We start from the raw sequence: 25143 nt of genomic DNA, 5'->3' as shown, positions 1-25143 counted from the left end.
CAATAATGACTAAGGTAATATTACCTTAGTGCCAACAAGTGCTGTAACAGTTTAGTTCAGTAAGGTGAATATTTAATACATTTCTTGAGAATTTTGAATTAATTATATTAACAAGTCCTATGTTTTATTAAGACTTTACTTTCTCTTTAAAATGAATATAATTTGCTTTCAACAATACCTGGGTCTCAAAAATAAATGCTTCTAAGCTGTTTGCAGCCTTCTCTCGCTCTTGCTTATTAAAGTCTCTTTCCGTTAGTTCCTGAAGTCTGTAGCAAGAATAAATATAATGTAACAGATGTTTGATTTTTCAAAAACTTCTGTAACCAACACAGTAAAGAGTTTCAATATGCCTGTTTTTATTTTCATTCTTTTAAACAACAGTATTGATACACACCTTTTGGCAGCTTTTTTTAGCTCCTCTTCAATGAAATCTGGAATATCATTTAGTGTCTGTTCTACACCAATATCATCCACCAACTTTTGCTTCTTAGGGGCTGTAGGTTTCTTGGCATCTTCCTCTGGGGCCTTTGCAGAGGCTTCTTCCTTGCCATCCTCCTGTTTTTCTTTTCCTTCCTGAATTGAAAAATACATTTATTAATAAATCCTAAAATCTTAAATTACCATTCATTCAAAAAAACTGGAAAGAACAACCAAATGACAGAAGTTTAAATAAAGAAATATGTTAGAAACAATTATATTTATACTGTTATGTTCACCAACAAATAAACATTTAAAAATAAATAAATAAAATCATTCATGCTGTGACCGCTTGATGGACATGAGCCTTTTTCATCCTAAAATACTATGTCACAGCTGGCACCAGGTAAGTCGCTTATAAATAACTTCTTTGGCATCTGTTGAGGTTAACAATATATTCTTTGGCATGTTTTGTTTTATTCAGAATATTTGGAAAATTTATTTACCTGGGGTTCAGCCTTTTCTTCCTCCTTTTTCCCTTCTTCTTTATCATTAGTTTCTGTGGTATCTTTTTCTTTATCCTGCTGTTTATCAGTTGAATCTGCAGTCTCCGGTTCCTCCTCTTTTGTAGGTTCAGTTGGCACCTCATCTTCTTCCTAGGAAATAAAAAAACTGCAGTTATAACAGTCAAGATGAATACATATAGAAAGCATTCCCGACCATGAATCTTGAAAATAGTTCTGAGATATAAGAAATTAAAAATATGCATTTTAGGCCTTAAGTTGTTAAAATGAACCAGTAGCCAGTGCAGCGCTAGGATAGATACAAGGTATATTATTTGCTACAACCAACATTAATTTCATGTCAATAAAAGGTGTGCAAAGAGGTTTTTGCCACACAACTGAAGATATTATTTCTTGCTCTAAATAGGGCAAAACTCTAAAAGTAAGCTTCAAGTATCCCTTGGTCTTCCAAGCACTATCAAAACAAATCTTGAGTCTGCTGAGAAGTCCTCTTTAAAAGAAAACCCTCCATTCTCCCAGCTACAGCCCGTTAGGCTTTCAAATATGGAGTAACTCGTTATACAGAGGGCTTTACAGTGGACAGATATGTTTTTATTAACTTGGAAGAACCAGCCCTTAAAGTTCAGTGCAAGAAATAGCAAATACATACATATTTCATAAAAGGTATGTTTAGCACAAGTCATATTCATTAAACGAATGTTGCAAATGTTTACTGCACTTTTATATAAATAGGACTTTTTGTGGAAAAGGTACAAGAACATCCTGCTCTTTAAACAAATTAAGCAATGTTTGTCCATATTTTGCAATATATTTAAAATGGCCAACTATGTCAGAGCGAAACCTGTTCTGACTAATAATTCACTGACTTTCTATTTATTTGATCCAGAATTACATCACGTTAAATAAACTTTTGGAAGGCTATCCTGGTTCAAGTTAAGCATTTGAAAAGGAATACCACTAAATGGCAGCAAAGTGTAATTATTTTAAGCACTTTAGGTATGAAGATCCAAATGACAGAAAGACCCATATCCAGATAATCCCAGGCCCCAAGCATTCTGGATAACAGGTCCCATAACTGTACAATGAAATGGCCTCATATAGAAATAAACTATAAAATTTGACTTAACTCAGGCAATTTATAGTAACATAAAAGTGCAGTGTTAGCACAGGTGTGTGCAAGCATTAGGCCTCAACTTTAATTTGACCAATGTTTGGCCTTTTAAATGGACACAGCTCAACATGTAGCATATATACTATTCCCATCACAGCGCATCAGACATTTTTCCCTCAATGTAATATGAGAGAATTCTCTCTAGTCTGTTCTCTCTCCTGCTACCTACTTACCATGATGATGTGTTTATTCTACCTTCTCCTCTCTTTCCCTGGGAGACTTTCCCCATTTAGTTTTTCATTTTCCTCTCCTATTTTTGAAGCTGCTCTCCACCCCCTCCGCCAATACATACTTCCTGGGTTGCTGTGCCATTTTGTACACTTTTTTTCTACTGCATTCTCGTTTCAAAAGTCTGTCCTTTCATCCTCAACCCCTAGTGAATCCTCTTTTGCCCTCCTTACAACTTCCTCAGTCTGTGGTTCACTATGGGGACAATTTACAAACAACCAAATTTCTATATTTTCCCAATCTCTAAAAATCTGTGGTTTTCCTATTTTTTTTTTATTTTTAAAAGCTCTAAAAATTTGAGGTTTATCGAGTGTAAAAACCATGAAAAAGTCTAATGCAAAAATTCACCAGGTAAAAGTTATCAAGGTCCTATAGAAGTCAATGGGAGCTGCGCTGATCCTTTTGGACAATATTTAATCAAATGAACTCACAACTCGAATGGTATCTTATTTAAGAATGAAACTTGAATGTCAAAAATCCGATTCTGGGAGTTCGAGTCCCGAAACACTTGAATCATTTGAGTTTTTGAGCAAAACCCTCAGAAAAAAAGTAACATCCTCAAAATGATTCAAGAGACCTCTGCAATTGACTCCTACATGACTTCAACAGGTTTTAGATGGTGTATTTTCAAATTCAAGCTATTTCCAGGGATGGGGGTATAATAAATCAATAATTCAATAATTTTTTACCCAAAAATTTGAGTTTAGACCAAAAAATACAACTCAAAACCTCAAATTTCTCTGTCGTCTTAGGGGGACACAGGGACCGATGGGGTTAAGCTCCATCCTCCAGGAGGCAGGACACTTGATAATTAATTAAGGGGCGTGGCCTACTTGGCTTAACCCCGCACACTGTGCTCAACAATCAGTTTTTCAAGTGTCCTGCTACCAGGAGGATGGACTTCCCTAGAGTGGGAAATATTCTACGGTCAGATTCGCTGACACCCGGGGTGAAACCTGGAGCAGGGCTGCCTGCATCCTCAAGGTTAACCCCCATCATGGATAATTCACCGGGGTCACTTCCTAGCGTAATAGCTATAACGACCACCCAGACAGTGCCTGCGTCCATTGGGTCGACAGAGGGTCTGGCCGCAGTGAATGTACAGTAGGTGAATGGTTTCTACAATGGCCATTATGCTATTGTTGCTCCGTTCATCACAGGCTCTTACCCCCCCCCTCCCTCCTTACCAGCCGCACCTAGCAGCTGCCCTTCTATCAGCTTCACTTGTCTGACTCACTAGGGGAGGATATATATATATATATATATATATATATATCTCTCTATCCTCTAGTTGTTCCCCATAGGCAAGCTAAGCAGGAAAACACTGGGGTAATACCTTGCTGGAGGAGTTCCAACAGAGGCTCCGTGTATGGCGCATGTTAGGAGGAGGGCTGAGGCTGTCTGGCGTCGCGGCGTTTTGGCGCTCAGCGCCATTTTGGATCCGGTCCGCAGTGGAACGCAAATGCGTTCCAGCGGCCATTTTGGTTCCACTAACGCTGCGGAACACGCTAACAGGAGCGCACAACACACTCCAGAGTGCTAGCAAGTGCAGGGAAGTGGAAACGGAACCATATTGGCCTGTTGTTATATCTGCTGAAGCACAGATATCTGCTGTTACAGTAGCTACTACTTGTTTCAGCCCTGCACACTGTCTCACCTCTCAGGTGATTCCATGGCAGAAGGTAGGCCAGTGGGTCTATTTACCAGGGCGGGGGGGAGAGCACCCACCACAGCACAGGTAACCTATTTTACTTGTACAAAATGTCAGACAAAAATTGCGGGGGGTCAGAGTGAACCGCTGTGCAGACCTTGTTCAATGGGACAAGCTAATTCAGCAGCTTCAGGGGACAACCTTGTTCCAACTGGGGCACAAGAAGAGAACACTGAGTCAGGAACTCCCCCACACCAGCCAGGGCCCAGCCGGACGCAAGATATGGCGGCCCCTCTCTGGGCAGTTCAGCTTTCACAATCCCTAGCATCTCTACAAGGGCTTCCAGCCATTGCAGATAATTTAGGAAAGGCGTTGGCTAAGTTCAGTCATAGACCAAGCACCAAACGCAAACGTTCTGATGATTCCAAAGGCAATACCCTAGCGGATGCATCCCCAGACGAGTCGTCTGTTGAACAGCTTTCTTCCCAGTCAGAAGGCGAAATTCTACCCTCAGATGTGTCCTCGGGGGAGGAAGAGGAGAATCAAGAAGGTGACAGAGACCGTGATTCCCAACATGATGTGGATAAAATCATTAAAGGGGTGATCGAAATTCTCAATATTTCACAAGCACCAAAACAAACTGAAACATCTAGATTATTCAAGAGACAACATAAATCCACAATAGTATTTCCATCACACGAGCAGTTGATGGATATGATACAAGACGAATGGAACAATCCAGAACGAAAGTTTCAAGCTACAAGAAAGTTCTCAAAAACCTATCCCTTTTCCAAAGAAGTAGTGGAGAAGTGGACAAATCCACCAGTAGTGGATGCTCCAGTATCCAGACTGTCAAAATCCACCACTCTGCCAGTAACTGACGCGGCTGCTTTTAAAGATCCATCAGACAGACGGCTGGAAGGGTTCTTAAGAGCAATCTACTCGTCTTCTGGTTCAACCCTGAGGCCCAGCTTAGCATCAGCCTGGGTGTCCAGAGCTATTCAAGCATGGGCGGAATCACTGGTCAAGGACATCCAAGAAGGAGTACCCAGAACTGACCTAGTGTCTTCTGCTCAAACTATTGCAGAAGCAGCAGCCTATCTCAGTGACACTACCCTTGATACCTCACAGATCACTGCTAGAACATCAGCCCTGTCCATAGCGGCACGCAGAACATTATGGCTTAAAAACTGGTCAGCTGACTTGAGTTCCAAGAAATCTCTAACCTCGCTGCCATTCAAGGGCCAACGGTTATTTGGAGAGGAACTTGAGAAAATAATTTCACAAGCAACAGGAGGGAAAAGCACCTTTCTCCCTCAGGCGAAGAATAGATCCACAGGAACAGCTAGACGTGGAAAAATTTTTCGTGGCCAAAGCGGACGTTACTCACGTAAAAGCAGTCCACCGCAACGTTCACACTTTCGGAGCAAAACCAATGATAAGGGCCGTCCTCCATGGAAGGCCAACAAAACCTTCAACAAACCCACAGGAGACAAGTCTGCCTCAGCATGACGGGGCATTTCTTCCGGAATCGCTAGAACAAATAGGGGGCAAACTACTACGATTCCGGGAGGTGTGGATCCATCACTCTTCAGATGCATGGGTCAACGAAATAGTCACAGAAGGCTATCACCTCGACTTCACAAAATTACCCCCCAGGAAATTCTTTATGTCCAGAGTACCATCTCATCCCAAGAAGACTCAAGCCTTTCTACAGTGCATTACCAAGCTGGAAAACACTGGGGTAATTATACCAGTGCCACAGCAGGAGAGATTCTTGGGGTTTTACTCCAATCTGTTTATAGTACCGAAGAAGGACGGGTCCTTCAGGCCGGTCTTAGATCTCAAACAGTTGAACAAGTTTATTCGGTCCATTCGCTTCAAGATGGAAACACTTCGTTCAGTGATACGAGGAATGGAGCACGAACAGCTCATGATGTCGTTAGACATCCAGGATGCATACCTCCATGTTCCGATTTGGGCTCCTCACCAGAGATATCTAAGATTCGCCTTTGCGAACCAACACTTTCAGTTTGCGGCACTTCCGTTTGGACTGTCCTCAGCGCCCAGGGTGTTCACCAAACTCATGGCGGTATCGGCAGCAACCTTACGCCTACAAGGAATATCGGTGACACCATACCTGGACGACCTTCTTCTGAAAGCCAGATCAGAAGAGAAGGCCAAGGAGGATCTAATCAAGGCAATTCGACTTTTGCAGAGCTTCGGCTGGACCATCAATTGGTCAAAGTCCAATTTACAACCCAGCTACCAGATGATATTCCTAGGCCTGGAATTCAACACAATGACACAAATAGTATGTCTTCCACTAGAGAAACAATACAAGATCAGAGATCAAGTACAATCACTGCTCTCACACCAGAGGCCGACAGTCCACATGGTGATGAAAGTACTGGGACTGATGGTGTCGACCATCGAGGCGGTACCGTTTGCACAGATTCACCTACGAGCCTTACAAGAGAACATACTCTCAGCTTGGAAAGGAGGTCTCTTGTCTCGAGTAATACGTCTCTCTCAGGCAACAAGGGAGAGTCTCCAGTGGTGGTTGATCACGGACAATTCGACCAACGGCCAATCCTGGGCGACTCCAAATTGGAATGTCATCTCCACAGACGCCAGCCTAAAAGGCTGGGGGGCCACATGGAACAACCTATCCGCACAAGGTCAATGGTCTCTCGAGGAATCCAAACTACCCATCAACATCCTAGAGTTGAGGGCCGTAAAACAAGCGCTACTACATTGGTCTCACCGTCTTCACCAAAGACCAGTTCGCATACAAAGCGACAACGTCACCACAGTGGCGTACATAAATCGTCAGGGAGGAACACGCAGCAAAGCAGCACTGAAGGAAGCACAATTGATATTGGGATGGGCCGAGACCAACCAAGTCCGATTGTCGGCCATTCACATTCCAGGTGTGTCCAACACAAAAGCAGATTTCCTCAGCCGCAATCAGGTACAACCGGGCGAGTGGGAACTTCATCCGGAAGCCTTCATGATGCTAGTGAATCTCTGGGGCCAACCGCAAATAGATCTGATGGCCTCCAGAACAAATCGAAAGGTTCACACGTTCTTTGCTCGATCCCGAGACTCACTAGCGGCAGGGGTAGACGCCATGACTCAACCCTGGTCATTCAACCTGGCGTACATCTTCCCTCCGCTTCCGATGCTACCTCGAGTCCTCGAGAAGATCAGACAATCCGATGTCACCGTAATCGTGATAGCTCCCTATTGGCCTCGAAGAACATGGTTCTCAGATCTACAAGAACTGTCGATAGACCAACCGATCCGGCTTCAGTGCAGACCAGACCTGCTCAGCCAGGGCCCAGTAACACACCACAATCCCGGACTGTTCGCTTTGACGGGATGGCTGTTGAGGCATCCATCTGGCGAAGAAAGGGGATAACTGAAGAAGTTATATCAACAATGCTAAGAGCACGGAAACCGACTTCTTCCAAGTCCTATCACAGGGTGTGGTTTTCCTATTTCACTTGGTGTGAAGAACTCGGACTTACTTTTCTGGAACTCAACATTCCTAGGATACTTTCCTTCCTACAGCGAGGCCTACAACTAGGCCTCAAACTCAGTTCACTGAAAGTACAGATATCGGCATTGTCTATTCTGTTCCAACACCGGCTAGCAACAGATGATACCATACGGACCTTTTTGCAAGGAGTGACACATGTAAGTCCTCCATTTCATCCGCCTGTTGCAGGTTGGGATCTCAATCTGGTGCTAGAGGCCTTGCTTGATCCACCGTTTGAACCGATGCATTCAATTTCTGATACCTGGATCACGTACAAGACTGTGTTTTTAGTGGCAATTTCGTCTACCAGAAGGGTGTCTCAACTGAGTGCTCTATCCTGTGATCCGTCATTTCTGGTCTTCCACAAGGACAAGGCAGTTTTACGAACAGTTCCTTCATTTCTTCCCAAGGTAGTATCATCCTTCCACATTAATCAGGAAATTATAGTCCCATCATTGTGTCCAGATCCCAAGAATGACAAAGAACGACGTCTCCACAAGCTAGACGTTGTCAGAGCACTTCGGTGGTACCTTGAACGGTCAAAGCCCTTTAGGAAATCTCAAACACTATTTGTTCTTCCGGTTGGTCCTCGTAAGGGTCTTCCAGCTTCCAAGACAACCATTGCCAGGTGGATCAAACTAACCATCAGACAAGCTTACCTGTCTAAAGGAAGGACACCACCACAGGGTGTCAAAGCTCATTCCACAAGAGCAATGGGAGCCTCATCGGCATGGCGCAATGCTGCTTCCTTGGATCAGATCTGCAGAGCGGCTACCTGGTCCTCCGCTCATACTTTTACTAAATTCTACAGACTCGACACAACATCTTCAGCTGAGGCCGCTTTCGGTCGCAAGGTGTTGCAGTCTGTTCTACATTAATTACGTTCATTGGCTCGTCCCACCCTGCTGTTCTGGGACTGCTTTGTTAAGTCCCCATCGGTCCCTGTGTCCCCCTAAGACAACAGAGAAAATTGGATTTTTTGATACTCACTGTTAAATCCATTTCTCTGTAGTCGAAAGGGGGACACAGGGCTTCCCGCCCTCGGACGAGCCGTTGACCAGATGGTCGTGTCCAGGATAGTCCCTTTCTTTCATTCTGTCATAGTTATTAATCGGTTATAATGTTCAGTTACACATATAGTTAAATTTGGAACAAACTGATTGTTGAGCACAGTGTGCGGGGTTAAGCCAAGTAGGCCACGCCCCTTAATTAATTATCAAGTGTCCTGCCTCCTGGAGGATGGAGCTTAACCCCATCGGTCCCTGTGTCCCCCTTTCGACTACAGAGAAATGGATTTAACGGTGAGTATCAAAAAATCCAATTTTTTGTGGAAAAGACAACCTTAATAAATCTGCCCCTAAATGTTTATGTTTTTAAATAATAAGCATCAACTATTTGATGGATAATTTGATGGATAAATATTAATATTACTTTTCTGTTGCTTAAAAAGACTGGGAGTTAAAATAGGCTCTGGCATTCCAAGTACAGCCACCCCCACCAGACCAATAAATAGTGATATTCTATGGCATCTTACAGCAGCCCCTCTGGCATTTGCCAGAACCTACAGATACCTACAGACTACTGCTGACTGACCAAATTAATCTTGCTCCAGTGCACTAATATAGTCTTCATAAATCCAAGAATTATGATCATAACTACAAACCACATCAAACCTTCTATTCAACTGCTTTTAACCAGAAGTATAAAAATAAAAAACAAACAAACATAAAAAACAGATTACTCACTTGGACAGAGTCTGTAGCATTCTCTTTAGTTTCAGAGACAGAACTTCCACCTCCAAACAGGCTGGATATGGTATTTCCAAGTTCTGAGGATAAACAGTACTGAATATGATTTACATAATGGGAACTGGTATAACAAAACCAACAACTCCTCTAAGGGGTATATTTATTATTCTGTATAAATATGGCTGGATAATACACCACACAATACTAGGCTTCGCCATGTAGATTTTTCTAATTTATCAGCTAGCTCGGTGGTCTCCATTGCGGGTTTGTAACTTGCTGACCCACCTTGCCTGGCCAACAGGTCTGTGCCGTCATATTTATAGCCTATATTACACTGCTGCTAATACAAAGTCACACACCAAAGGTTAATTGTAAGGTTAACACATTTTATATAGCCCTCAACTGGGTTTCCGTCACTTATCCAGGAAATAAATTACTAAAGGAAAACTGCTACAATCTTGGATGCTCAGAATATATAAAAGTTAGTTACTTGTTAAGGTAGATTCCTGCTCTGGCTTCTCATCAACAACAGTCTCAAACACTGCTTCAACCTGCACACAAACAAAGCCAGATGGTCAGTAAAGACAAAACAAAATGAAAAAAAAAATAACAGTATTTCTGTTCTCCTGGGTTTCTAATAACATACAGTGGCTGAGATTTTAATATAGATTTTTTTAATATAGCTGGGTAAGTTACAACTGTACGTGCCATTCTTTTCACAAATGCTCTTAAAAACTAAAAGGGCCAACTACACAAGTAAAATCTAACTGTTAACATTCAGTTTATATTGAAGTCTGTTCTGCCTACTCCTAGACCAGAACAAATCTAGAACTTACTCCTATTGACCACTCAGTTTTGACAGATATGATACCACCGTGTTAGAATTTTATAATTTAATTGTTGGATGCAGCTGCATCCTGAGCTTGGGACTGCCAATCTGTTCATCCATAAAAGGAATATTTAAGTCTACACTTCTTAAAATTTTTCGGTAGACATTTCTATTACAGGTTGACAAAACCTGCAACTGAAATGTCCACAAATCCTGAACAAAATATTACACATTCCATGGTTACAAACAATTCAATAAAAACATAACCTACACTTTGGATAAACTACTTCAGTTTAACTTACCCTGTCAAGAGTAAGAAGTCCACTTTCATCCATGTTAAAGTGAGCCTTGATGCCTTTGGACTCATAGTCTGATCTTTTTTGGAAACTCTCTCCAACTCCATTTAATTTTACAGTTGTAAGATTTAAAGATCCAAAAACCCTGTTACAAAAATAAGAGGTCATAAAATAATAGAAATAACTACAGACTACATAACTTTTAATCTTTTATAACTACATAGTATTCTCGAAAATCCTTGCCCCAAAGGAATTTTGATGGAACTCACTTTAAATCCTCAGGTCCTAGGTAGCTTAGATCTCCATAATTGATACTGAAAGCAAAGTCATCTGTATATCTATTAAAGGTGATAACTTTACGTTGGGGGTATGGGGCCAGCCGATGAAAAAGAATTCGCTTATTATGTTTTAGACTTTTGATGTGATTCTCCTCTTCCACCTCACGCGTGAATTCCACCTTGATTGAAAATAAAACATTTTTAGAGCTATTAACCAACTCATAAGCAATCTGCTATACTTCAGAATTGAGAATTTGACCATTGGATGTCACAGTACTACTGAACAGAAACTGCTAAAGCACTCCTATCTATATGACTAAACCTATTAACTAAGGATATAGTAAACACAATTTAAATAATAATTTATATAACGCAAGTAAAGTTTATTTTGTTTGACAAATACAGCAGAAATGAACTTGGAATTATGAAGGTGACAGGTCCCTTTCAAGACAATGATGATTTCAGGCAGCCATGCATGTTTACAGGTGAGTCACCTGAGAAGTGACCGAATAAGTCCTTTCAGACAAGCGATGCAGGGTGAAGTGGCTTGCAAAACAGCCAAAATGTAATCCATGTGCCATTACTTTTAAAAAAGAAGGAAACATGTATAATTACTGGGTGCTAATTTGTTAAGCATCTCCCAGTGATTATAGTTGCTCCTGTTTGCCGAAATCAGCACTGGCTCTGGGAACTATGTTAGATGCATGTCACCATCTTCTTCTGTCTCCCCGGTGATTTCCAATGGCCTCTGTTTATATAAACATGCATGTGCAATAGAATGAAAAGCAAAACTCTGAAGGAAAAAAACAGGCCTTTCACTCTACTGTGCATGCGCACACAAGTCAAGGCTGCAGAGAAGATCAAAGAACAGGAAGAAGATTACGTGTGGCGGTATGAGTGCAGAAGACTTGGCTAATACAGTTTTCAGAAAACAGGAGCACTGGCCAGGGGTCTTAGGTAAGTGTTTATGATCACTGAGTGGTGCTTCCACGAAGTTTCAATGGCCTTGACTAAAACACATTTAACATAAGTAATGCATGAGGACATTTCCTATCACTAATATCAAAAACATTAGGTTCATTTTAAATGAGAATATGTACTTAATTAACACCCTTGATCTCTATATTGAAGTCTCACCTGTATTGGGAAGATGGCTGCATCTCGAACTATGAATGGCTTTACTTTGAAGGCTTTACTGAGTGCAGCTGCCTGATAAACAGCGCCCATAGCTGCTGCCTCATCTGCATTTATGTTTTTGCCTAGTTCTTCTCTGCAATAGACAGCAAAATAGAAGTGTGTAACACAAAAACTTGAGGCAAGCATATAGGAAATAGGAAGATTAGGCTTTGATTACACTCACTTCCCAACAACTTTGAGCAGTAACTCCTGTACTTTGGGTACACGGGTAGACCCTCCTACTAAGATTACTTGGTCAATTTCTTCCTGTAATGGGGAGGAAAAAAGGTTCATGTGGTGGGTTCATGGAGCACATAATTTACAGATTTCAAATGGAGCATATTCATCTTTCTGGTTCTTGAAAACCTTGTGTAATAGTAAGAAAGGTGTAGACACAAGGGTAGGTTTAAAGGAAGAACACTAAAAGCATTGTTACAGATCTAAATAAATAAAGACAATTACAACTGGCATCAAAGATGATAGATATGAATAAAAACAAAAACATGAATATTATACCTACTCACCATTTTCATCTCCGCACTGGCCAGGGCCTGCTGGACAGGAGCAGAAACTCTATTAAAGAGATCAGCACATAGGTCCTCCAATTCCTGACGAGTCACCTTTGCTTTGAAGTCAATATCATCCATAAGACCTTCAATCTATGCATAGGAATAGAGATTACTTTATACTTTTAAAGCAGAACAAAGCCTGGCATCCCAAAAAAAACAGTGAAACTTGGGTGGCCAACACAGAGTCCTGTTTGTTTGTTCAACTTATACTCCTAATTATGACTGAAAATGTGCAAGTGGTATGCACATAACACAATAATGTTCACATGACCATATTAAAGGATAATAATGAAATGTTGAGCATATCTTTTGCTAATTTTCCTTTACTTTTATTACCCTGTGGAAGTAGCAACGCAAAATCTGCTCTATATTTGTATTCCAGTCTGATTTCATTTACAAGGAATAGCCCAGGACAAGTTCTGCAGTGCATAAATTTCTTTTACAAAGTATTCCAGTGTTACATCATTCAAATATGTGTAGCAGTTGATTAAAGGAGATCTAACCCATAAAAATAACTAAGAAATGTATTCAGGTGCTCCATTGACCAATGTGCAATTTACATAAAGTTTCTATTAGTTGCAAGCCCCCTGTTCGGTATCCTTTAATGTTACGTGCAAGTTCATTTCAGGTCCTTGCCTCCGAAATTATGCATGTTGTGTGTCATAACACATCTTACTAAATCTAACCACCTCCTCATCTCTATAAGGGAGTCCCTTTTGCTAGCTTGTAAATGTATCACCCTCAAATGGCTTTTAGGAGACCCCCCTACCATTGATGTGGAAGACACTCTTATTGGAATATGCTATATTGGCTCACATGGTATATGTTCAAATGAGTACGCCAGATGAATTTTCATGGGGTCTGGCATTGCTAATAGGACTTTTTAGACACTTGAAACACTTCTATATAGCATCTAACTGTCACTGTTACATGATATGGTTATAACTTTGTTCTGTATTCTGACTTAAAAATGTAACTTTCTATTAGTGGTTTCTAAGATATCAGCAGTTTTAGACTGCTTTCAGCTCAACAGCTATCTTTTATAGTCAGGATGCCGGCAACCTTAACGGTCTATGTACTTATGGACTCTTAGTTGAGCCTAATGCCTGGTATAAGCAGTCTAAAATGCAATTATATCAGAAACCATTAAAAATATAAAGTACACATGAACTTCAAGAAGCACTCTGAGTAAGTTGTCATGAATTAAAGCTTTTGGTTTGTGGTGTTATTCAAATAATGCATTCTACTCCTTAAGAGGAGAATATGTATTAAACTTATACTGCAGTGATACTCAACTGCATTAGATTGTACATGGTTATATCTTGCCTGCAGTGTTCTGTGTATATATACACAGAAGCCTATTCAATCCTGTACCTGCGCCATATGGTCATTGTTTGCACTAAGGATGGTCTTCACACGATTGGCCTCCTTAAGCAACTTGTTCATGGCTCTTTGGTTTTCTCGAACGTCCTTCTTGGATTTCTTCTGCTCATTGAAGAGTTTGGCCAAGTGATCCCGGAGCCTTAAATCTATTTCTAGCCCACCAAGCGTGCGATCAAACCTGAAACATGAATATGAAATGCTCTGTTTTCTGTATTGAAGTAAGTGTGCCTTTTGTTTCTTGTTATTTTAAAAGGTTGCTTGGCTGCTGCCCTCACCCACCCCCAGCAATTAAATAAAACAGAAGCTGCTCAGTGGAACACATTTTCTATACAACTGATCAATGTAATATGATACAAACATATTTATTTTGTAGTATGCATGTACATATGCTTGAAAGCCCAGTTTAATTTTACTCCTTAAAACATAGGATTAACAATGCAATGAACAAGCTTTTTTTAGATTACACTGGCTGCACTGTGTGCCAGTGCTATGTCATGCGGTAACGTGAAATTCCAGTTGGCTCAACATATAGTTTAAATCTGTGTTCTAGTTTATCATTGCCTCCACTTCATGTCAGGGATAACTTGGAAATCTGCATAGGAAAAGTGTACTGCTGTGTTCTGGAGAATGCTGACACAAATCCACATGAGCCATGTAAGAGTTTCAGAAGCTCAGTATCTTAACTCCACATAGCTCCATTGGGGACACAGAATGTAGAATAGAGCACCACCACTCCCTTGAAGTAAGCTGTCACTGTGTAGGTAGCAAAGTCGTTACACCTCACTCAGAAATTTTGGTTAATATATTTTATTCTGTATGTGTAGATCAATTTTGCCATGGGGAAAGGGGCCAAATACGGTTAGGATTGGATAATGGGGTGGGTATTATTAGCAGGGCCTAAGTGAATTTGGGACAGGCAAAATTCAGATTTTTAGGCAAGGAACACACTGACAAATGTAATTATCAACCCCAAAACAGCAATTAGAAATCCTGTGTCAGCATTATACGAATATATATATATATATATATGTGTCTAATAAAAGGGCAGCCAAGTATGGAGGTTTACTTTGAAAGCAGCAAGTTAAGTTGCAGGTAATACCTAGTCCCTTTGTAAAATGTATAATGAAGCAATAGAATTCTTAATGAATCAGATAAAATTGAGCATAGGACTGGCCAGATATGGGATGACTTTGACGTAGTTGGCCAGCTTAAATATATTGCAATATATGGACAAACAATCCCTGTTTTGTTTAAAGGGTAAGGCATTTTTTAGTAGCAGTATGCACAAAATGTCGCTGTCTTAAATATATTGATAATGGGTTGAGTGCAGAGGACTCTTGTATTTGACTATATGTATTTTGTGGTCACAGCCTCATTGCACCCCCGCCTAATGGTTTTAAAAAATAGTGGTGAGCACAACTTTCCCTTGTTTGTTATAGTTTATACAGGAGCAGTGACCAGCTCTATGTTGTAGCTCCCACCCTTCCCAGCTATAGTCAGGTGATCCCACTGGTGTCTAATAAAAGGGCAGCCAAGTATGGAGGTTTACTTTGAAAGCAGCAAGTTAAGTTGCAGGTAATACCTAGTCCCTTTGTAAAATGTATAATGAAGCAATAGAATTCTTAATGAATCAGATAAAATTGAGCATAGGACTGGCCAGATATGGGATGACTTTGACGTAGTTGGCCAGCTTAAATATATTGCAATATATGGACAAACAATCCCTGTTTTGTTTAAAGGGTAAGGCATTTTTTAGTAGCAGTATGCACAAAATGTCGCTGTCTTAAATATATTGATAATGGGTTGAGTGCAGAGGACTCTTGTATTTGACTATATGTATTTTGTGGTCACAGCCTCATTGCACCCCCGCCTAATGGTTTTAAAAAATAGTGGTGAGCACAACTTTCCCTTGTTTGTTATAGTTTATACAGGAGCAGTGACCAGCTCTATGTTGTAGCTCCCACCCTTCCCAGCTATAGTCAGGTGATCCCACTGGTGTCTAATAAAAGGGCAGCCAAGTATGGAGGTTTACTTTGAAAGCAGCAAGTTAAGTTGCAGGTAATACCTAGTCCCTTTGTAAAATGTATAATGAAGCAATAGAATTCTTAATGAATCAGATAAAATTGAGCATAGGACTGGCCAGATATGGGATGACTTTGACGTAGTTGGCCAGCTTAAATATATTGCAATATATGGACAAACAATCCCTGTTTTGTTTAAAGGGTAAGGCATTTTTTAGTAGCAGTATGCACAAAATGTCGCTGTCTTAAATATATTGATAATGGGTTGAGTGCAGAGGACTCTTGTATTTGACTATATATATATATATATATATATATATATATATATATATATTTATATATATATATATATATATATATATAGATGGATATATATATAATTGTAAACTATGTAATCTTGTTTAAAGGAGAAATTAACCTTAGCTTAGGGGGCCTTAGTTCTCCTTTAAAGGGTTCACCTTTACAGGGGTGGTTCACCTTTAAGTTAACTTTTAGTATGTTATAAAATGGCTAATTCTAAGCAACGTTTAATTTGGGCTTCATTCTTTATTTTGTATAGTTTTTGAATTATTTGCTTTCTTCTGACTCTTTCCAGCTTCAAATGGGGGCCACTGACCCAATCTAAAAACAAATGCTCTGTAAAACTACCGTTGTATTGTTTTTGCTACTTTTTATTGCTCATCTTTCTATTCAGGCCCTCTCCTATTCATATTCCAGTCTCTTATTCAAATCAGTGCATGGTTGCTAGGGTCATTTGGACCCTAGCAATCAGATTGCTAAAACTGCAAACTAGAAAGCTTCTGAATAAAAAGCTAAATAACTCAAAAAGCACAAATAATAAAAACCAATTGCAAATTGTCTCAAAATATCACTTTCTACATCAGGGGTCCCCAACCTTTTTAACCCATGAGCCACATTCAACTGTAGAAACAGTAGGGGAGCAACACAAGAATGAAAAATTCTCCAGGGGGAGCCAAATAAGAGCTGTTTGGTAGTCCCTATGTGGACTGGCATCCTGCAGGAGGTTCTGTTTGGCAGGACACCTGGTTGTTATGCAACCAAAACTTGCCTCCAAACCTAGAATAAAAAAATAAGCACCTGGTTTGAGGTCACTGGAAGCAACATCAAAGGGCTTGGTGAGCAACATAACTTTTAGTCTATTATAGAATGGCTTATTCTTAGAAACTTTTCAACTGGTCTTCATTTTTATTTTTTACTTATTTGCCTTTCTTTTCTGCCTCTCTTCTCACTGTTATTGCTATCTTATATTACTTAGCTTTCTTTTCAGGCCTTTTCCTAATGTCACATGTGGCTGGCATCAGCCTTTTTTTCCGCCGCATGTGCCTGCCCCGAGGCTGATGCTGTGGTTCCAGTGCAGGCACATGCAGCAGATTTCTACACTGAAACACATAAGTATGCATTTTGGCACCAAAATCTACTGCATCCACGGCGACACAGTGAGGTCCGTGTGCAAGCAAGGAAGAAGGTTGATGCTAGCGTTGGGGGTGCGTTTTTCCAAAGGCCAATAATAGTCTCTCATTCACACCAGAGTCTGGTTGCTAAGGAAAACTTACTTTAAAGGTATAATAATATTAAAGTTACCCTGGTCTTGGTTAACAAGGTACCCAACAACGTAGAAGAGAAAGCTATTCTAGCATCATCATAATTATTTGTATAAATCATGAGCAATGTATGCAGGGATTTACATTAATTTATAAAAAAAACCTACAATATTTTATAATAATTTGACAAACAAGGGTCTCAAAATAAAAATAGGATAAAAGGGCCCTGCTCCCAAGAGTTTATCCAAGTAAACTTGCATATGATGACAAGTATTCTTGACATCATATGACATTTTAAACAACTGTCTTTCATCATTTTAACAACTCAAGGAAAACATCCACTTTTGCTTAGATGCATCTCTCACTAGAACACCCCAGCCAAACAAATATGCACCAGCAGCCCCCTCCATCAAAAGAAATAAAAAAAGATCTCAATGTTCCTCTTACCATACTCCTCGAATTTGCAGCTGGGGTTGCGTTCCAGAGTCTTTAGTCTTTACAGTTTGATATGTCACAATGGTGCAGACTGTACTCCTGGCGCCCATGTCATAAAACATTATATTCTAAAGAGATAAGGGGCATCAGAAAATAATAAGTCTTTTGCATTTTGGTAAAGAAAGAAACCCCTTCATTCCTAACTTGCACATTAAAACCACTCTGATTAAATTAACCAGGACAGAAAGTTTAAGGAGACATCATAATGTAGGAGCTTTGAAAAGGAACTAATATCACCATAAAAGCAAGGAGGAAAAACTGGTCATAAAATAACAGACAGGCAAAGAAAAAAAAGTGAATGAACAGATAAAAAAAAGTTAATTGGTGCACAGACCTGTGCTGTGGCATTGATATCTTTCCTGCGGAACACACCATAATTTAAGGCTACTGCTGTGTTATCGTTAATAAGCTGAAGAACCTTGAGGCCGGAGAGTTGGGCTGCCTGCAGGACTGCTCTGCGCTCTGCCTGGTTAAAGAAGGCAGGCACCGTGATCACTACATCCTTTACAGACTGCTCTGTAGAGAACATGTCAAACAGGGGTTAAAATTGATGTATTTTAGAGATATGTTGTCAGGTTAAATAACAAATAGTGCTTACATTCTATGAAACATTAATACACTAACAAAATCCTTAAAAAATTACACTTTACGTAGTGATGACATTTTGGGTTCAGGCCGACCTAGCACAATTTGTCATGGGAGGCGGGCTGGTGCGGGTTAAGCTCTTCTCGTGCTCTCCCCACTGTCAAATGCCGGCTTCTGGGTTTGTCTTTTATAGATGCTGCACCTGTACGCCATGCCCCTTTTGTGACGTCATCTGCGGGGCAGCGTTGGTCTATAAAAGGAACCCGGAAGTGCGGCTGCAGGCAAAGGAAGCTCGTGTTAGGGTCGGGTGCGGATCAGGGAAATCCCGACCCACGCATCACTACTAACCACAATGCTGCATAGAAGATAGGAGAGGCCCTCACCACATCTGCAAACCGACAAAACTGGCAGCTGCTCTTTTTTGTGAGCTCAGGAACAGCCAATAAAAATGAGAGCACATGGTTCCTAAGCTTTGTCATCTTTAAGAGCAATGTGTACTCGTTTCCTATTGGTTGCCACTTCGAGCAAAGACACTTATTGTGCTGGACTGAAGAGGATTGCCGTTTTTATTTAAAGGAATAGTAACACCAAACATGAAAGGGTTTTAAAGTAATGAGAATATAATGTACTGTAGTGCTGCACTGGTACAACTGGTGTATTTGCTTCAGAAGCTCTAATATAGTTTATATAAACAAACTACTGTGTAGCCACTGGGGCAGCCATTCAAAGGAGAAGAGGCACAGGAGACAGCAGATAACAGATACGTTTTGTAGCATACAAAGGGATTCTTCAGAACTTATCTATTATCTGCTGTATATCCTGTGTGCTTGAGTGGCTGCCCCAGTGGCTACACAGCAGCTTGTTTATACAAACTATAGCAGTCTTTTTGAAGCAAACACACCAGTTTTGTCAGTACAGGGCCACAATACAATAGCATCATCATCATTTATTTATATAGCGCCGACAAGATATGCAGTGCTTTATTATATTGTCATTCCATTGAAAGACTCATTTTTTGGTGTTACTGTTCCTTTAAATCTTAATAAAAATTACAATGCATTTATACTGCAAAGATTAAGAGACAATAATAACTATCCTTACACTTTGGAGAAGCATTTATTTTTCCTTTAAAATGAAGGACTAACAATACAAACAACAATAAAGAGAGGAAAGCTTTTCAAAACAGAAATGGCTCTAACATGACAATATGGGGCAGCTTTATCAAAATGTGAGTTTAAAGCTTAATAAATAAAAACTTACCCACATTCATTTCTATGGGATTTTTAGAATTGTATTTATCAAGGGGTGAAAGTTAGAACTCACCATTTAATGTATACCGTTCTAAAATCCCATAGGAATAAACAGAACGTGGGTGAGTTATTATTATAAGCTCTATTCTCACATTTTGATAAATGTGCTTTATGTGTACAGAAACGTCACTAAATGCCAATGAAAACAAAGAGTACTTAAGAGAAAAATTCTAGTATATCCGGATCAGACAAGATCTTTGCTCATTTATACAGAAAACATTTTTTTATAAAGGTAGCAATAAACAAATAAATCTAAATTAATAAAACAAACACAAACTGTGTGCAACATCTGTAAATCAAACATTTGGACAGCTCTACTCAGCAGCAACAAGGAGCAAAAGAGCACACACCTTTGTGCTTACAGTGCACTTAAAGGAAAACTAACCCCTAAAAAAAGAATATGGCTAAAAATGCCATATTTTATATACTGAACTTATTACACCGGCCTAAAGTTTCAGCTTGTCAATAGCAGCAATGATCCAGAACTTCAAACTTGTCACAGGGGGTCACCATCTTGGAAAGTGTCCATGACACTCAGAAGCTCAGTGGGCTATTAACAGCTGTTGAGAAGCTTAGGGGTTGTCACAAATCATCAAGCTGAAAATTAGGTAGACCTGTAATATAAACTGATGCTACAGGGCTGATAATTAAATTCTGATGCTAGTTGCACTGGTTTCTGTGCTGCCATGTAGTAATTATCTGCATTAATTACTAATCAGCTTTATATTCTATGTGTACTGTATATTGTGAGTGGGTCCATAAGCTCAGTAACTGACATCAGCACAGAGCATGTGCAGTGAATCAGCAGAAAAGAAGGTGGGGAGCTTCTGGGGCATCTTTGGAGACACAGATCTTCCAAGCTAAAGGGCTGTGGTTGCCTTGGGCTGATATAGAAGCCCAAAACATAATGTATAACATTTCTAGCTACTTCTTTAGTTAGGCTTTAGTTCTCCATTAAGCCCCAGGATTGCAGGCCTCTATACTGAGCATTGAATCAAAAATCCAGCACAGCTCAGACCTTCAATTATGGCAAGCGGTAACAACAGGGCCCCGATACAAGCTCCACCTACTACCACTCCCTATCTTGTACCTCAGAATCAGGTCTGGACTGGGAATCAAAATAGGCCCTGGGCCAATAAATATTGACTGTCTATGGCAACTTACCGCAGCCCCTCTGGCATTTGCCAGAACCCACAGATTGCCAGTCCGTGCCTGCTCGAAATGATGCCTCCCCCCCCATGCCCACTTCTCACCAATACAGTGCTGACCAACACAGTCAGTGCTGTAATAGTGAGGGGAGACACAGGCCTGCTTCACGATATACCATATCGTGTGCCCATTTTTCAATACTTGTCCAAAACAGAAGTCTACTTGAACTAACAAAAGCATAAAAAAACAATAGACTGACTTTTTTTTCCTGTTATGAAAAAAATAAATGAAAATTATAGTACAACAAATATACAATAGTCCGGATAAACTACAATTACTTACCAGCAAAATCCTCAGCCAAAGACCTAGAGTAATTTAATATCATTCCCAAGAGTTCCTCTGGTGAATAGATTAAATCTCTGTATAAATTAAAACAGGAAGAGAGGGCAGGTGAGCAACATAAAATAGATATTTGATAAAAATGCATTAGAGGGAGAAAAAAAAAGTTAAAAGGGAATGTTTTTAGTCTGGTTATTATTGGTCTGTAGTGCAAGTTAGCTAGTTATGGAAAAAGTACAATCTAGCTTTAAAGGAGAACTAAACCCCTTTTTAATAAAAAAAAAAAAAAAAACACCCTACCCCCTTACCTCCATAGTCCACCCTCCCTGCTCCCCCCCGCACAGAGTTAACACAAGTAAAAACTAGGGATGCACCGATATCCAGGATTCGGTAGAATCCTTCTGCCCAGCCGAACTGAAATATGCAATATGCAAATTAGGGGCAAGAGGGAAATCATGTGATGGAAGGAAAAAATGTTTTCCCCTTCTCACCCCTAATTTGCATATGCAAATTAGGATTTGGATTCCGTTTGGTATTCAGCCGAATCTTTCGTGAAGGATTCGGCTGAATCCAAAATAGTGGGGTTAAAGATGGCCCCAGTGAGCTCCGTTGCATTGACTCTGCAACAAGGGGTAATTACCGGCTATGGGGTATTTACTTGTGTTAACTCCTGTGCGGGAGGGGGGGCTATGGAGGGTAGGGGTTTTTATTAGAAAGGGGGTTTAGTTCTCCTTTAATCACAAGGCTGGCTGATCACAAACAAATAAATATCATAAAGGCACACCGTGAAAATATATTTCAACATTTAAATTATGTTTTTAAAAAATATTTAGTATGTGACTTTCACAAAAATGTCACATATATATATATACATACATACATACATACATACATACATACATACATACATACATATATATATATATATATATATTACCCCCTTTTGTAAAACATAAGGATATTATAAGTTACCAAAGAGTTCCATGTCCATATAAGAACACGAAGCCAAAGGCCGAGTGTTTTTATACAGGTCAGGGAACTCAGAGGTGACTTGTAATATCCTCATAATGTGCAACAGGGGTACTTTATTTATTATAATACACAAGTTTCAGTGAGTCATATTACAAAAATGACCACTAAGCTCTGATTACAACCAATGACCTCACTAAGCACTGTTTATAAGGATGTATAGTTGTGAATTATTTAAAATGCATGTCTATATGTTCCTAAACAGGCTTCGAACACTTAATCATTCCAACCGAACATGCTACATTAAATAACAAGTGTTTTGATATAATCAAGACTCCTCCCGTCGCAGCCCAGGATTGCTTTGCCAGTGCCATTGTAGATCAGTGAAGCATGCCATGGTTATGCTGTGCATTAAGCCTTCACATTTGTCAAGATAGGTTTAAAGCCCTGAAAATCTAAAACTACATTGGTAATTCAGCCTAGCAAAAACTATAACCACCCAGAGTTTAGCATGGTGACTTAGAACACTGAAAAGCCATGTGATTCTAAATAGTGCATGTTATACAATTTTAAAGACCCTATAATATGACAGTCAACATACTTATTGCTTCTAATGGTTATATATTATACTAAACTGTTTCAGGAATGATTCTTTAATTCACTTTACATGAATCAATTTGTGTAAAATGTGGGATTATGTGGAAGAAGGCATTTCCAATATTTTGGCCGGACTAGCACTTTATAACTGTTTTACATGCTTTGATCTCCATTCTTCCGAATCAAATGCTATTTTGTCTTCGGCAGGGGAGATGATTTCCCACTGCTGACAAAGCACACTGTCTGTCATTGCCTTTTAAGTGGGGTTATAACTTTGTTTGAATGTGACAGATTTTTCCTTTCCCCTTGGGCAGAAGTGCAGTGGCGGAGAATCGAATATAACCAATAACATATTACAGTATCTGTAATGAATAGCACATTACTGAAAATAAAAATAAATAGGTCAGAACACTTACTCGGAAAGTTTGAAGAGGACTGTTTCCCGACGCTCATCCTTTACCAACTGATATTCAGGAAACCTGGCCTCGAATGCCTTTACTTGTGGGTTGTCAACCCGCTTCCCAAGTAGATCTTGGAAATATCGAAATGTAACCTTAGGGTTCTTGACAGCCTGCAGAACGTGTTATTTTTTTAAATCATGTCTACATTAAATTGTAGATGGTACACATATAATTTATGGTCATTGTCATTAATGAGTTATACATTTTCAATGCATGATAATTGCCAATAATCACTACCAAGCGTCCATTTGCAAAGAATAACGGAGTAACTTACCATGCCAAGAGCATTATCTCCAAAGAGACGTTCATTCTCCTTTAAAGCAATAGCAACTGGGGTTTTTCTCCGAGATTCCCTGATAAAAAATTTAGACACAGAAAATGTGAATTTACATTTTACGAGCAATTTTAAGCGTATTTATACAGGGTAAATTTACTTTCCTACATAACGCCAGTATTAGCAGTCTTTCATAAATGAGCTAAAAGTGTATCATACACATTTCTCGGGTGAGGTCCTTACTTGTTTAAAACAATTTCCATAGGGACTCCTGGTTTCACAATGGCCACTTTTACCCATTCACTGCCCAAATCTACAGACATAACAGCCACAGACTCTAAAAAAATACACAGATAAATAGAAGTTAGGTATTTTTATAAATTTAACCTGACGCATAAGCTAAATAAAACAATATTAAATTTATTTGGTTTATACAGTAAAATGTCTGAATCCTCCTATGAACAATTTATGAACAATCATCATGTCAGCATCCTCTTCCTAAAATCTTGAATCCGGGAGTTGAAGATCCATAGAAATCTGAGAGGCACATGATGTACAAGTCAAGAGAAAACAGGGTCCTTCTACAGTGAGAGTCCTTTCTAGGAAATACCAACCCTAACTGGACTAAAGATAAAGACTGGCAATATGCCATCCTAAGTCTCCAAAAGCCAACAGCCAGTAGGTGATGTCAAATCTCTCCAAGAAACCTCAACAAGTAATAAGGACTCGTCGAGAGGAGGGGGTCATATATATTTCTACAGTGATTCAAACTAATCTTTTATATGCTCTTCGCACTTTTATTTTTTAAGGCTCAAACTGAATATAAAATAACATTGAAAAGGGCATTTTTTATATTACAGATTATACTTCATATTTTAATTAGAGATGGGCTTTAAGAATGCAAATTTAAAGCAAAGATTCACAGTTAAAGGAGAAGGAACGCTACCAAAGCAGGTTATTGCCAATAGATTAGCCACAAAATTGCAAGCTAGAACACTATATTTATTCTGTAGAATGCTTTACCATACCGAAGTAAACAGCTCTAGAAGCTTTCTCTTTCTGTTTATTTAGGATAGCAACTGCCATATTAGCTTGGTGTGACATTCCTCCCTGCTCACTCATAGCTCTGGGCTCAGATTACAGCAGGGAAGGGGGAAAAGGGAGGAAGAGAGAGGAGCAAACTGAGCATGCTCAAGCCCTAGCCTTGGAGGTTTATGCTGAAAACAGGAAGTCTGATACAGAAGCCCACGTAAACACAATAGAAGGAAAGAAATGCTGTGTTTCTTTTGACAGAGGAGCAGCATTACTTTGAGGGTTTACTGGTGTATTTATATAGACCTTTCTGATAAAGCTTACTTAATGTTAGCCTTTTCTTCTGCTTTAAATAACGCAAATAAGCAGGAGTTTCTTAAAAAAAAAAACAGTGTAATGTCCAGAAGACCCTCAGCCAGAGAAGTCAGTCTGTGGTTAACTCCTCATCCTCTAATAAGGTTGAGAAAGTTTGTCAGGGTCCAAAAGATACATCTTAAGACAGTTTTAATCTTCAGTTCACAATTTCATAAAATCA

The 25143-nt window shown here is 39.7% G+C and overlaps 1 protein-coding gene across 6 annotated transcripts in view; it reads right to left on the bottom strand.

Moving 5' to 3' along the window:
• hyou1.L (hypoxia up-regulated 1 L homeolog) overlaps positions 1–25143 on the bottom strand; it is a 32368-nt gene that overhangs the window by 3923 nt on the left and 3302 nt on the right. For all 6 annotated transcript variants that reach the window (XM_018225841.2, XM_018225840.2, XM_018225847.2 and 3 more), the window contains 17 exons: positions 23820–23913; positions 23577–23655; positions 23258–23412; positions 21279–21355; positions 18227–18408; positions 17845–17960; positions 13806–13992; positions 12387–12521; positions 12047–12129; positions 11824–11956; positions 10678–10865; positions 10415–10553; positions 9774–9834; positions 9281–9363; positions 924–1073; positions 395–573; positions 179–266 (listed from right to left, as the gene is read on the bottom strand). In XM_018225841.2, the coding sequence (XP_018081330.1) occupies positions 179–266; positions 395–573; positions 924–1073; positions 9281–9363; positions 9774–9834; positions 10415–10553; positions 10678–10865; positions 11824–11956; positions 12047–12129; positions 12387–12521; positions 13806–13992; positions 17845–17960; positions 18227–18408; positions 21279–21355; positions 23258–23412; positions 23577–23655; positions 23820–23913 (2129 nt within the window). The remainder of the gene's footprint in view (positions 1–178; positions 267–394; positions 574–923; positions 1074–9280; positions 9364–9773; positions 9835–10414; positions 10554–10677; positions 10866–11823; positions 11957–12046; positions 12130–12386; positions 12522–13805; positions 13993–17844; positions 17961–18226; positions 18409–21278; positions 21356–23257; positions 23413–23576; positions 23656–23819; positions 23914–25143) is intronic.

This window comes from Xenopus laevis, chromosome 7L (assembly GCF_017654675.1).
Source record: "Xenopus laevis strain J_2021 chromosome 7L, Xenopus_laevis_v10.1, whole genome shotgun sequence".
In the NCBI taxonomy this organism is placed as follows: domain Eukaryota; kingdom Metazoa; phylum Chordata; class Amphibia; order Anura; family Pipidae; genus Xenopus; species Xenopus laevis.
This window is presented reverse-complemented; position numbering and strand designations above follow the sequence as displayed.